Raw genomic sequence first — 13,561 nt, 5'->3', positions numbered from 1 at the left:
TCTTTAAAAAGAAAAATAAATTCATTAATTTACTGGAGGGTTAGGTCGTGTCTGAAGTTGCATCAGTATCTCACGGAAAACTTCAATTTTATATTACAGCTCAATGGCATCAATGTTACTAAAGGTAGTGTGCCCTGTATAATTTAAAAACATGTTTATAGAATGGACCCATATTAAGCATCACGTGGTGCTACGGAGGATACTATGGGAGCGACAAAATAGTTTTTGTGCCCACACTCGTGGCCTATCATCCCTTTACACTGAACTTGATCATGACGGTTGGCACACATAACTGGATGCCCACTGCTTTTTCCCGTATGTTATGCACAATACAAGTGGGTGTGCTGGTAAAACGCACCCAAAAGCCAGACTGCTTGCACGTCTGCTCACTACCTCAGGAGGTGGTGAGCAGAAATAATGGGCATCTGCGGTAATCTCATCCAATCGGGACAACAATTAAATACCCCACAATGGAACCAAAAAGTGCCAAATACCCCACACACTATTAACTGGCAAAGGGTGTCAAAGAAAATTACAGACATCCCCAAATAATTTGAGGGGAACAGGTACAAGAACTGTACGTTCAGTTAAAGGGTTAATCACTTGCATTTAACTTCTGTGCACAAATAAGAGATAAAAGCTTCCACCTGAACAGTCACCACCCGGAAAAGTCACCTATAATGAGGGAAACGTGTCTCAAATACATTGGAGGACTCTCAAACTAAAACGGCTTTTTAAGGAGAAGCTATTTTAAAAGGTAGCTGGAAAAGTGACAGCTCCTTACACAGGAGGAGTGACCCTGAAAACCAGCACCTGAGTCAACAAAAGATTTTTCTCCCAGCTTCTGTAACAAAAAGATAAATAAAAAAATACAAAATGAATAATGTTTTTTTTTTCTCTTTACAGCGTGAATGCTTTCTAGCTGTGACTTTGGTCAAGGTCTAAGCTATATTTAAGAGGAGATTAATGGAATTTCATGGTGCAGCCCTTCTCCCCACACAACACCGCTCCTGTGACAGCAGGTTACATGTAAACATTAGGCTTTGGAGAGATGACATCTAACAGGTACAGGTGACAAACTTGTGTTACAAAACTCTAGAACCTCTCTGCAGATACACAAGTGAAGGGTAAACCTAGCGCAGAACCCAAACTCCGGTATGTACAGATAGGCCTTTTGTGGATCTCCAGCTGTTCTTTTTAAAAAAATGTGTTTCTGAATAGTCCTACAAAAGGTACAAAATAAATCACATGAATTTACGGATATAAATATTAAAATCTGTAACATTGCCGCCTCCCTGTGCAGCAATCATTCTACCCAACTGGATTCCTACCCGAAAGCCTGAAATATCATGTCCACAGAAGACCACATTTGCTTGGTGTCTTCAGCCACCACAACACTCAGATGTTAAGCCATGTGCATCACTCCCAGGGGGAGATGTGTCAAACCTTGGAGATGCAGATAAAGTGGATATAGATAAAGTACCAGTACTTGTCATTGTACAGGCAGTGCTTGAAAAATGACAGAAACCGACTGATTAGTACTTTGGGGTCTTATCACCGCCCGATCTCCCGTCTAAATTTGCAGGAGACTACAGGGGCGATATTCAATTGATGCTTGTTAACACGCAGATCACACCCATTAGTGTTGGGTTTAGCAACGTAAATGGGTGTGAATGCTTAAAGTGCTGTTTGGGTGCCCAAACAGGTTACTTCGCTCACATTTCAGCTCTCCACCCCCAGGGGGGTTTGAGCTAAAATGCCATCACCGGCAGCTGGTCACGCTCGAAAGGAGCCAACAATTGAATAGGTACACCAAGTGCGCAGGAGGGTCAGCTGCAGGGATAACAATTAATTTCCTCCATATGTACTAAGCCTTGGAGAGAGATAAAGTGAATGGAGATAAAGGGGCAGCTTTAACAACCAGTGATATTCTTATCACTTGTTAAATCTGCCCTGAAGTACCAACCAACCAGTTCCCGTCATTCTTCAAACATAGGGCTAGATGTGTCATCACTTGGAGCAAAAAAATGGAGAGAGAATTATAGTACCAGCCAATCAAGTCCTAAATACCATGCTACAGGCTTTGTTGGAAAAATGGCAGATAGGAGCTGGTTGGCTGTTTCTCTCTCAATTTTATCACTCTCAAAGCGACGACGTATCTAGCCCTAGACTGTAACACGGTAGTTAGGAGCTTATTGGCTGGTACTTTATCTCTCCAAGGTTTTGTAAACAGACCCCTTTAAATCTTCCCACACCCAATATCACTAGCACCTTTAGCATAGCTCCTTGTTCGCGGGAAAGTATTGGACAATGCATTTCCCCTTTTGAAGTTTGTGTATAATCACAATTACATTTCACCTTGGATTTATGGAACATCCATCAATTTGCAAGTAATGCAAACTAATTAACTTTGAGTTTGCACTATTCCCGACATTACAGAACTACAAGGTCAGTATTTTTTACTTGATCAGTTCATAAAATACACCCGTCTCTGGCAGTATTTGGGGCAGTGGGGGAGGTTGCTGATACTGCTTGGATGCCAGAGTTAATGATAAAATAAATATACTACACACTAAAATAGACGTTGTATACAATCTTTCCATAAAATAAGAATGCGTTCGAACAGAGTTTTGAACGCAACAAGGGAGGTTTAATGGACATGAGAAGCCTAATCAAATTACAGGCCTCATTCTCGCCAGAATGTGCTCAGCATACAACAGCGGTCCCCAACTCCAGTCCCCAAGTACCCCCAACAGATCATGTTTTCTGGATGTATTTACAAATGCGCAGGTAAGTTTATCGATTTTGCAGAGTCCTTAATTAACCCACCTGCTTCCATAGGAAGAAATCCCTGAAAAACATGCCGTGTTGGGAGTACTTGAACACTGGAGAACCACTGGCATGCAACACTGTTGATACCCAGGGGGAGATTAAATAGTTTTTCTTGCCGGCAGTCACTAGATGGTACCAAACGGAGCTATTGAATTGTAGCTTCATTCAGGCGACATGACTGCATTTCAGCAAGGGGGGGGGGGGGGGGGGGGAGGAGAATGGGCTGACATGCGCAAAAAGTGACCCGTTTCGGCGCCCATAATTCCCTTTTTACGATCATGGCCAGCACTTTGGTCGTGTTAAACTTGACCTCTGTGGTTGCTGTAAGGGCGATATAATAGATCAATTGAATATAGGCACGCAATCTGTCACTTTAGACGGACGATTAGGAGCAATAACACAACTGAATATGGGCCCCAATGTTACAAAGTAGCCCTCTGGCATGGGCGAACAAAATAACAATGAAATCAAGCATGATCTGAAAAATCTAGGGGCCAGGTAAGCTGTGCACCCACTTGCATTTAGTGAAACAAGCCCAGAAGGAAGGGACTTTAGGGACAGGTTTCTTGACACTCCACAGCAGTGCGCGCATAGATGATTTCACAGAATTACGGGAAATAAGTAGCTTATGTTGATAATTTAGATTAAGCCATTAATGCACTTTTTCTCCTGACAAGAAATCCAGAAAACATGCAGGGAAGGGGGGTGGGGGGTGTATTTACTGACAGCAACCAATGATGAATCTAGCAAAATGCAGACTGCAGTAACAGCAATATAACAGCCATGAAACAGCCATGGGGTGTGGGAAAACATTCATTAAAAGAAGGAACATTGCAGTTAGAGAACAGGCACAAGAGAGCAGCTATTTGCTGTCGCTCCTGGCTGCACATGACGACCTCTGCTAGCTGGGAAGAACGACTAATCCTCCATAGTATAGCAGGCAGTGAGCCAAGCCAATCCCAGGGAGACAGCTCACACTCTACTCTCATATCTGAGAACTAATGCTTCTCGCTTGATTAAAATCCATGTGATTCTCTCGCAGGTATCATGAAAGTTTCAGCGAGCCCACAAGGGTCTTTCTTGCGCTCGCCCCGCTGCCGGCATTCTGGCGGTCGGGATCCCGGTGCTGGTATGCTGGGCACCGGGATCCCTACAGCCGGCAAAGTGTAGTAGACACTTTCTAACATTATGTTTAACCCTTCCCATCACCCTATACAAAAACGTATAATTATTCACCAACACTTCTTCACACATTACGCAATTGGACCATCACATATGGGTTTACATCTTTTGCCCCATTTGGCAGGTCAATGCGCCACATTAAGGCATTAAGTGGAAATTCAACTGTTTTCGGGTGTGTGTAAGGTAATGATGACCGACAGGCAATATTTAATTGCTCCGCAGATGAGCGCAAGTGCAGCAGGCACCCAGAATGCACTGGCTTTAAATCTGTAAATGGCCTCAACCAGTGCAAACTACTGGGCGCACTCCTGAAATGGCTACTAGTGTACACTGCCGCTCCAGGAACTTTTAGTGGACACAGACGCATGCAGACGCACCGGTCATACAGACGCCTGTACTGCAACCGGATCTCTTAGCGGTAGTGCTTAGTGTATACAGACGCAGCGGCTACGCTGCGACAGAGAACCCCTCGTGGTAGTGTCTGAGACGGAAGTGAGGCATTCAGTTCATGGTGGGAGACCGACGGAAACTGGTCATGAACTGGGGGGAGGGGCGACCAGGAGAGCTTCTGACTCCCCACCACTGAAATCAACCCTAGGGATCGCAGCCTCCTACTACTCCTGGTGCTTTATGATCCCTAAGGCCTAGTGCTAGAGCACCCGTGGTGGTGGCGCGCCAGCTACTGTTTGGTAGTCTACTCCCAAACAGAGCGGCTGTGTCTGGATTCCCCTTTTAAGTGGAACCGATGCCTTACCTTCTCCCCGTGCTCCGGCCACAGCCTGGTAATGTCTGCTGGACCTGCTAGTAACATCCGACATAGACGCCTGTCGAGACAGCACCAGTACCGTGGGTAAGCGTTGTTGCGACCCGGCGGAGAGTTGTTGGAGCGACTCTTTCCAATATGCGTGTAAGACGCTGTTAGGAAAGATCACTCAGAAAACGTAGTAAGACTATAAAAATAAAGAAAGCTTAGGGCTGCCAAAAACAGCAGTCCTCTGACCATGGTCCGGCTCCTGCCGCACCAAACAAAAAAATAAGAATTTACTTACCGATAATTCTATTTCTCGGAGTCCGTAGTGGATGCTGGGGTTCCTGAAAGGACCATGGGGAATAGCGGCTCCGCAGGAGACAGGGCACAAAAAAGTAAAGCTTTTACCAGATCAGGTGGTGTGCACTGGCTCCTCCCCCTATGACCCTCCTCCAGACTCCAGTTAGGTACTGTGCCCGGACGAGCGTACACAATAAGGGAGGCAATTTGAATCCCGGGTAAGACTCATACCAGCCACACCAATCACACCGTACAACTTGTGATCTAAACCCAGTTAACAGTATGATAACAGAAAGAGCCTCTTAAAGATGGCTCCTTAACAATATAACCCGAATTTGTTAACAATAACTATGTACAGTATTGCAGATAATCCGCACTTGGGATGGGCGCCCAGCATCCACTACGGACTCCGAGAAATAGAATTATCGGTAAGTAAATTCTTATTTTCTCTATCGTCCTAAGTGGATGCTGGGGTTCCTGAAAGGACCATGGGGATTATACCAAAGCTCCCAAACGGGCGGGAGAGTGCGGATGACTCTGCAGCACCGAATGAGAGAATTCCAAGTCCTCTTTTGCCAGGGTATCAAATTTGTAGAATTTTACAAACGTGTTTTCCCCCGACCACGTAGCTGCTCGACAGAATTGTAATGCCGAGACCCCTCGGGCAGCCGCCCAAGATGAGCCCACCTTCCTTGTGGAATGGGCCTTAACAGATTTAGGCTGTGGCAGGCCTGCCACAGAATGAGCAAGTTGAATTGTGTTACAAATCCAACGAGCAATCGTCTGCTTAGAAGCAGGGGCACCCAACTTGTTGGGTGCATATAGTATCAACAGCGAGTCAGATTTTCTGACTTCAGCCGTCCTTGAAATGTATATTTTTAAGGCTCTGACAACGTCCAACAACTTGGAGTCCTCCAAGTCGCCAGTGGCCGCAGGCACCACAATAGGTTGGTTCAGGTGAAACGCTGATACCACCTTAGGGAGAAAATGCGGACGAGTCCTCAGTTCTGCCCTATCCGAATGGAAGATTAGATAAGGGCTTTTATAAGATAAAGCCGCCAATTCAGATACTCTCCTGGCGGAAGCCAGGGCCAGTAACATAGTCACTTTCCATGTGAGATATTTAAAATCCACCTTTTTCAATGGTTCAAACCAATGGGATTTGAGGAAATCTAAAACTACATTTAGATCCCACGGTGCCACCGGAGGCACCACAGGAGGCTGTATATGCAGTACTCCTTTAACAAAAGTCTGTACCTCAGGAACTGAGGCCAATTCTTTTTGGAAGAATATTGACAGGGCCGAAATTTGAACCTTAATAGATCTCAATTTGAGACCCATAGACAATCCTGATTGTAGGAAATGTAGGAAACGACCCAGTTGAAATTCCTCCGTCGGAACACTCCGATCCTCGCACCACGCGACATATTTTCGCCAAATGCGGTGATAATGTTTCGCGGTGACTTCCTTCCTTGCCTTAATCAAGGTAGGAATGACTTCTTCTGGAATGCCTTTCCCTTTTAGGATCTGGCGTTCATCAAACGCAGCCGCGGTAAGTCTTGAAAGAGACAGGGACCCTGTTGTAGCAGGTCCCTTCTCAGAAGTAGAGGGCACGGGTCGTCCGTGACCAACTCTTGAAGTTCCGGGTACCAAGTCCTTCTTGGCCAATCCGGAGCCACTAGTATTGTTCTTACTCCTCCTCACCGTATAATCTTCAATACCTTTGGTATGAGAGGCAGAGGAGGAAACACATATACTGATTTGTACACCCAAGGTGTTACCAGTGCGTCCACAGCTATTGCCTGTGGATCTCTTGACCTGGCGCAATACTTGTCCAGTTTCTTGTTGAGGCGAGACGCCATCATGTCTACCATTGGTCTTTCCCAACAGTTTATTAGCATGTGGAAGACTTCTGGATGAAGACCCCCCTCTCCCGGGTGAATATCGTGTCTGCTGAGGAAGTCTGCTTCCCAGTTGTCCACGCCCGGGAAGAACACTGCTGACAGTGCTATTACGTGATTCTCCGCCCAGCGAAGAATCTTGGCAGCTTCTGCCATTGCACTCCTGCTTCTTGTGCCGCCCTGTCTGTTTACATGGGCGACCGCCGTGATGTTGTCCGACTGAATCAACACCGGTTTTCCTTGCAGGAGTGGTTCCGCCTGGCTTAGAGCATTTTGGATTGCTCTTAGTACCAGAATGTTTATGTGAAGAGACTTTTCCAGGTTCGTCCATACCCCCTGGAAGTTTCTTCCTTGTGTGACTGCTCCCCAACCTCTCAGGCTGGCGTCCGTGGTCACCAGGATCAAATCCTGTATGCCGAATCTGCGGCCCTCCAATAGATGAGCCTTTTGCAACCACCACAGAAGATATACCCTTGTCCTTGGCGACAGGGTTATTCGCAGGTGCATCTGAGGATGCGACCCTGACCATTTGTCCAACAGATCCCTTTGGAAAATTCTTGCATGGAATCTGCCGAATGGAATTGCTTCGTAAAAAGCCACCATTTTTCCCAGGACTCTTGTGCATTGATGTACAGACACCTTTCCTGGTTTTAGGAGGTTCCTGACAGGTCGGATAACTCCTTGGCTTTTTCCTCGGGAAGAAAAACCTTTTTCTGAACCGTGTCCAGAATCATCCCTAGGAACAGCAGACGTATCGTCGGAAAACAGCTGCGATTCTTGGAATATTTAGAATCCAGTCGTGCCGTCGAAGAACTACTTTAGATAGTGCTCTTCCGACCTCCAACTGTTCTCTGGAACTTGCCCTTTTTAGGTCGTGCAAGTAAGGGATAATTTAGATGCCTTTTTTCTTTGAAGAAACATCTTTTCGGCCATTACCTTGGTAAAAAGGCCCGGGGTGCCGTGGATAATTCAAACGGCATCGTCTGAAACTGATATTGACAGTTCTGTACCACGAACCAGAGGTACCCTTGATGAGAAGGACAAAATTTGGACATGGAGGTAATCCTTGATGTCCAGGGACACCATATAGTCCCCTTTTTTCCGGTTCGCTATCACTGCTCTGAGTGACTTTATCTCGATTTGAACCTTTTATGTAAGTGTTCAAAACATTTTAGATTTAGACTATGTGTCACCAAGCCGTCTGGCTTCAGTACCACAATATAGTGTGGAAAAATAATACCCTTTTCCTTGTCGTAGGAGGGGTACTTTGATTATCACCTGCTGGATATACAGCTTGTGAATTGTTTCCAATGCTGCCTCCCTGTCGGAGGGAGCCGTTGGTAAAGCAGACTTCAGGAACCTGCGAGGAGAAGATGTCTCGACTCTCCAATCTTTACCCCTGGGATAATACTCGTACGATCTAGGGGTCAACTTGCGAGTGATCCCACTGCGCCCTGAGACTCTTGAGACTACCCCCCCACCTTGAGTCCGCTTGCACGGCCCCAGCGTCATGCTGAGGACTTGGCAGACGCGGTGGAGGGCTTCTTTTCCTGGGAAAGGGCTGCCTGCTGCAGTCTACTTCCCTTACCTCTATGTCTGGGCAGATATGACTGGCCTTTTGCCTGCATGCCCTCATGGGAAAGGAAAGATTGAGGCTGAAAAGACGGTGTCTTTTTTAGCTGAGATGTAACTTGGGGTAAAAAAGGTTGGATTTCCCAGCTGTTGCTGTGGTCCCCAGGTCCGATGGACCGACCCCCAAATAACTCCTTCCCTTTATACAGCAATACTTCCATCTGCCGTATGGGATCTGTATCACCTGACCACTGTCGTGTCCCTGACATCTTCTGGGAGATATGGACAACGCACTTATCTTGATGCCAGAGAGCAAATATCCCTCTGTGCATCTCACATACATATATATAGAATGCATCCTATTAAATGCTCTACATGAATAAAATATTTTCAGTCAGGGAATCCGACCAAGCCAACCCAGCACTGCATCTCCAGGCTGATGGCGATCGCTGGTCGCAGTATAACCACCGTATGTGTGTATATACTTTTTAGGATATTTTTCCAGCTTCCTATCAGCTGGCTCCTTGAGGGCGGCCGTATCTGGAGACGGTAACGCCACTTGATAAGCGTGTGAGCGCCTTATCACCCTAAGGGGTGTTTCCCAACGTACCCTAATTTCTGGCGGGAAAGGGTATAACGCCAATATTTGCTATCGGGGTAACCCTACGCATCATCACACACTTCATTTTATTTTATCTGATTCAGGAAAAACTACAGGTAGTTTTTTCCACTCCCACATAATACCCTTTCTTGTGGTACTTGTAGTATCAGAAACACGTAACACCTCCTTCATTGCCCTTAACGTGTGGCCCTAATGAGAAATACGTTTGTTTATTCACCGTCGACACTGTATTCAGTGTCCGTGTCTGTGTCTGTGTCGACCGACTGAGGTAAATGGGCGTTTTTTAAAAACCCCTGACGGTGTTTCTGAGACGCCTGGACCGGTCCTAATAGATTGTCGGCCGTCTCATGTCGTCAACCGACCTTGCAGCGTGTTGACATTCTCACGTAATTCTCTAAATAAGCCATCCATTCCGGTGTCGACTCCCTAGAGAGTGACATCACCATTACAGGCAATTTCTCCGCCTCCTCACCAACATCGTCCTCATACATGTCGACACACACGTACCGACACACAGCACACACACCGGGAATGCTCTGACAGAGGACAGGACCCACTAGCCCTTTGGGGAGACAGAGGGAGAGTCTGCCAGCACACACCAAAAACGCTATAATTATATAGGGACAACCTTATATAAGTGTTTCTCCCTTATAGCATCTTTTATATATATACAATATCGCCAAAATCAGTGCCCCCCCTCTCTGTTTTAACCCTGTTTCTGTAGTGCAGTGCAGGGGAGAGCCTGGGAGCCTTCTCTCCAGCTTTTCTGTGAGAGAAAATGGCGCTGTGTGCTGAGGAGATAGGCCCCGCCCCTTTTACGGCGGGCTCGTCTCCCGCTATTTTTGAAGTTAGGCAGGGGTTAAATATCTCCATATAGCCTCTGTGGGCTATATGTGAGGTATTTTTTGCCTCTAATAAGGTTTTTATTTGCCTCTCAGAGCGCCCCCCCCAGCGCTCTGCACCCTCAGTGACTGTTGTGTGAAGTGTGCTGAGAGGAAAATGGCGCACAGCTGCAGTGCTGTGCGCTACCTTTATGAAGACTCAGGAGTCTTCAGCCGCCGATTTTGGACCTCTTCTCTCTTCAGCATCTGCAAGGGGGCCGGCGGCGCGGCTCCGGTGACCATCCAGGCTGTACCTGTGATCGTCCCTCTGGAGCTAGTGTCCAGTAGCCAAGCAGCAAATCCACTCTGCACGCAGGTGAGTTCACTACTTCTCCCCTAAGTCCCTCGTTGCAGTGATCCTGTTGCCAGCAGGACTCACTGTAAAGTAAAAAACCTAAGCTAAACTTTCTCTAAGCAGCTCTTTAGGAGAGCCACCTAGATTGCACCCTTCTCGTTCGGGCACAAAATCTAACTGGAGTCTGGAGGAGGGTCATAGGGGGAGGAGCCAGTGCACACCACCTGATCTGGTAAAAGCTTTACTTTTTTGTGCCCTGTCTCCTGCGGAGCCGCTATTCCCCATGGTCCTTTCAGGAACCCCAGCATCCACTTAGGACGATAGAGAAAAACTGATTTGCCTGAGCCAGTGATATATGGACGGGCCCGTTACATCCTGGGAGGATTGAAAGCTTGTGATTGTTTGGTGCCAATCCGCTATCGCTCCATCATATCCCATTGTTATCCTGTGGATAACCTGTGTACCCTGCCGGAGAAATGGCAGTTTGGGCGGCCAAGCCCGACTTTGGTTGATATTCCGCTTGTCACCTCAGGAGGGTGTGAGCAGAACTAATGGGCACCCATCGGAACAACCTACTAAACAGTTCACTTCAGACCGCAACTATGGGTGACCAAAAACAACTTGATACCAAGTAACGTATCAGTTTTCATTCACTCGGTACATTTAAAATATCATACTAATCACATTAGTGGGCAGACTAAATTAAGACACGAGTTTAAACATATCCTGAAAGCCATTCTAGTGTTTGCTTGCTGTTAATTAAGGGGAGTATTCAATTAGTGTCATTTATTCGCCTTTTTTAGAGCTAATGGGGATTTGCCCTATGCAATAGCAGGGACGTTTTTTCACCTAGGCGAAACATTTGACAGGAGCGTAACACTGATGATTTTGAGGCATTTTTGGCTAATGCCTTTGCACTAAAATGAAAAAAGTTTAAAGGCATTGGCGAAAATGGCCCGCAACAAACTATGCAGTGGGAGGGGGGTAAATTCCATAGGTCCGAAATTGCCGGAAACCAATTGAATACCCCCTAAATCTGCCACCAGTAATTTCCGCATTATAACACTTCCAATTTTCCTACAAAACACTTTTGGCCAAGTCAACTTATACATTTTTTTTTTACTATTGTGTGACCCACTGCTACTTAATGACCATCCTCATGCCATCGTAACAGCTTATATTTTGATGATTTCTGTGAGAGGAACCAGTTGGATAACTGCCGATTCCGAAAAAACATCAAAGAATCCAAAAAACCATCAGCTGTTGGGGGCGCAGGGGGACTGCTGCTAAGAAACACTGCAGCAGGACCAACTACTGTACTTGTGGCTACTCCTGCATGAGTTAGGCCTGGGTGTGCACTGGGCCTTTTAGTCCAGTGCAACCAGCCACAAGGCTGCACTTATTGCAGCTTTCTGCTTGCACCCTCCCGAGGTGTACAATTCCACATCACTTGTCATGCAGCACAGTACCCGGATCATCTTTATGACAAGACGCAACGATTCTGCATCACAGTAACGCTTTCACTCCTGGGAATGAGCGCAATGGAAATTAGTCTTTTAAATGAAAAGGCTTTCAGGGAGAGAAAGCAAGACAATTATGGGATTTCATTGTCAGGTAATTCAAAAGACAAACTACACAAAAGAACGCCACTGTTCTAGTGTTCCTTCTGGAGTCTTACCTTATTACGAGTCATGCGCAGGAAACAAACAGACAAAACAATGCCATAAATATGCCAGCTTTCACAGCCACGAACACACCAAAAAGATCAGAGCACCAGAATAGCTACTGTATGTCTGTGTGATCGTAAGTCGGTAATATACACACACCATATGCTCCGGCAAATGTTATAAAGTCTACATATACCACAAATTACATAACCTTTACCTTGCGCAGCTGAAGATCCCCCTTTACTGAACACTTCCGGGGCTCAGTTATAACTCTTATCTTTTTACATAAAGCTCCAGGCGACAGTAGCACCAACTTAATGCTAGGTTCCTTTATAATTAAATGTCCATGTGACTCAGGAACTACAATGAATTCCCTATGAATAATACAGAAAGTACAAGGCAACAGAATCATACTAGTGGGCTATGCTACAGTTTGCACAACACACAACTAACAACCACTGGACAGGATAACACACACAGCTTATTTAAGGGAAAATAAAAACTAGCAGCAAGAATGAAGTGCAGAAATGCATTTATCCTGGACATCTGAACCACAAGAAGTCTCCTCCACCCTTCATCTTTACTTCTAGAGATTAGAACGCCCCTCCTCTACAGACCCCACCCTACCATGAGTGATGGCTTCAGGTCTTCATCAATGGGCAGCTCTGCACAGACCCAGATACAGGAGATTGTGCACAGCAGCTTGCGAGGTGACGCTCCACCTCTCTGTTCCCCTCACCCATTGGTTTAGCTACAATGTACTCTGACTCCTGACAATAAACACACGCACATGCACTCCAACCGCAGTCACACAAGGGAGCCTCACAGCTGGCAAAATCCATGTTTCAGCAGCGTTCTCCCACAGCGAGGTCCAAGCCTGCGTCTCATGCCAGGAAGCTACAAACTCGGATTCCTCACGGCTCAGAATACCAGCTACATCAGTCGTCTTTAGCCCTGTAATGCGACCAGTTAATCCAGCACGATCTCTCTTCGTAATCTTGCCTGGCAGCTTTGGTAATTGCAGCGCATGTATCCCAACATACCTCAGTGCTGTTCCGTGGTGTAACCTGCACTAGCCCAACTTAACCCCACAGGTACAGCCGCCAAAGAGGCCGGATGCACAACTAGACCCATGACACTCGCAGCTGTGTCAATATGCCTGCGGCTCAGGCACAGAACACATTACTTATATACACCTTCAAATACAATACTTCTCATGAGTACTAGATGTCCCATACCTGGGTTGTATAAAAAGTGTACCTGTCACCTACACTAGTCGTTCTCAGCCTTAACCCTGATGTTTCCCCAACAGGTCATGTTTTGAGGATTCTCTGCCTGTGGAAGCAGGTGGGATAATTACTGACCCAGCAAAAATCAATTTACCTGTGCAGGATTAAAGAAATCCAGAAAACATGACCTGCTGGTGGTCTTTGAGGACTAGACTTCAAATTGAGGACACGTTACCCATGTTATGGTTTCAGAAATCTGGATATACTAAGACAAGTCGAGTAAGAAACACTCTGGGGTGATTCCATTGTTGAAACGGGCCCTTCACATTTTT

The 13,561-nt window shown here is 46.3% G+C and overlaps 1 protein-coding gene across 4 annotated transcripts in view; it reads right to left on the bottom strand.

The window, feature by feature from the left end:
• LARP1 (La ribonucleoprotein 1, translational regulator) overlaps positions 1–13,561 on the bottom strand; it is a 145,287-nt gene that overhangs the window by 105,197 nt on the left and 26,529 nt on the right. Inside the window, exon 1 of one of the 4 annotated variants that reach the window (XM_063928362.1) lies at positions 12,827–12,857. The exons of the other annotated variants lie outside the window; for them this stretch is intronic. Within the exon in view, the coding sequence (XP_063784432.1) occupies positions 12,827–12,842 (16 nt within the window). The 5' untranslated portion in view covers positions 12,843–12,857. Of the gene's footprint in view, positions 1–12,826; positions 12,858–13,561 lie in introns of those variants that run through there. 4 annotated transcript variants of the gene reach the window in all.

The sequence above is a fragment of the Pseudophryne corroboree genome, chromosome 6 (genome assembly GCF_028390025.1).
Source record: "Pseudophryne corroboree isolate aPseCor3 chromosome 6, aPseCor3.hap2, whole genome shotgun sequence".
In the NCBI taxonomy this organism is placed as follows: domain Eukaryota; kingdom Metazoa; phylum Chordata; class Amphibia; order Anura; family Myobatrachidae; genus Pseudophryne; species Pseudophryne corroboree.
This window is presented reverse-complemented; position numbering and strand designations above follow the sequence as displayed.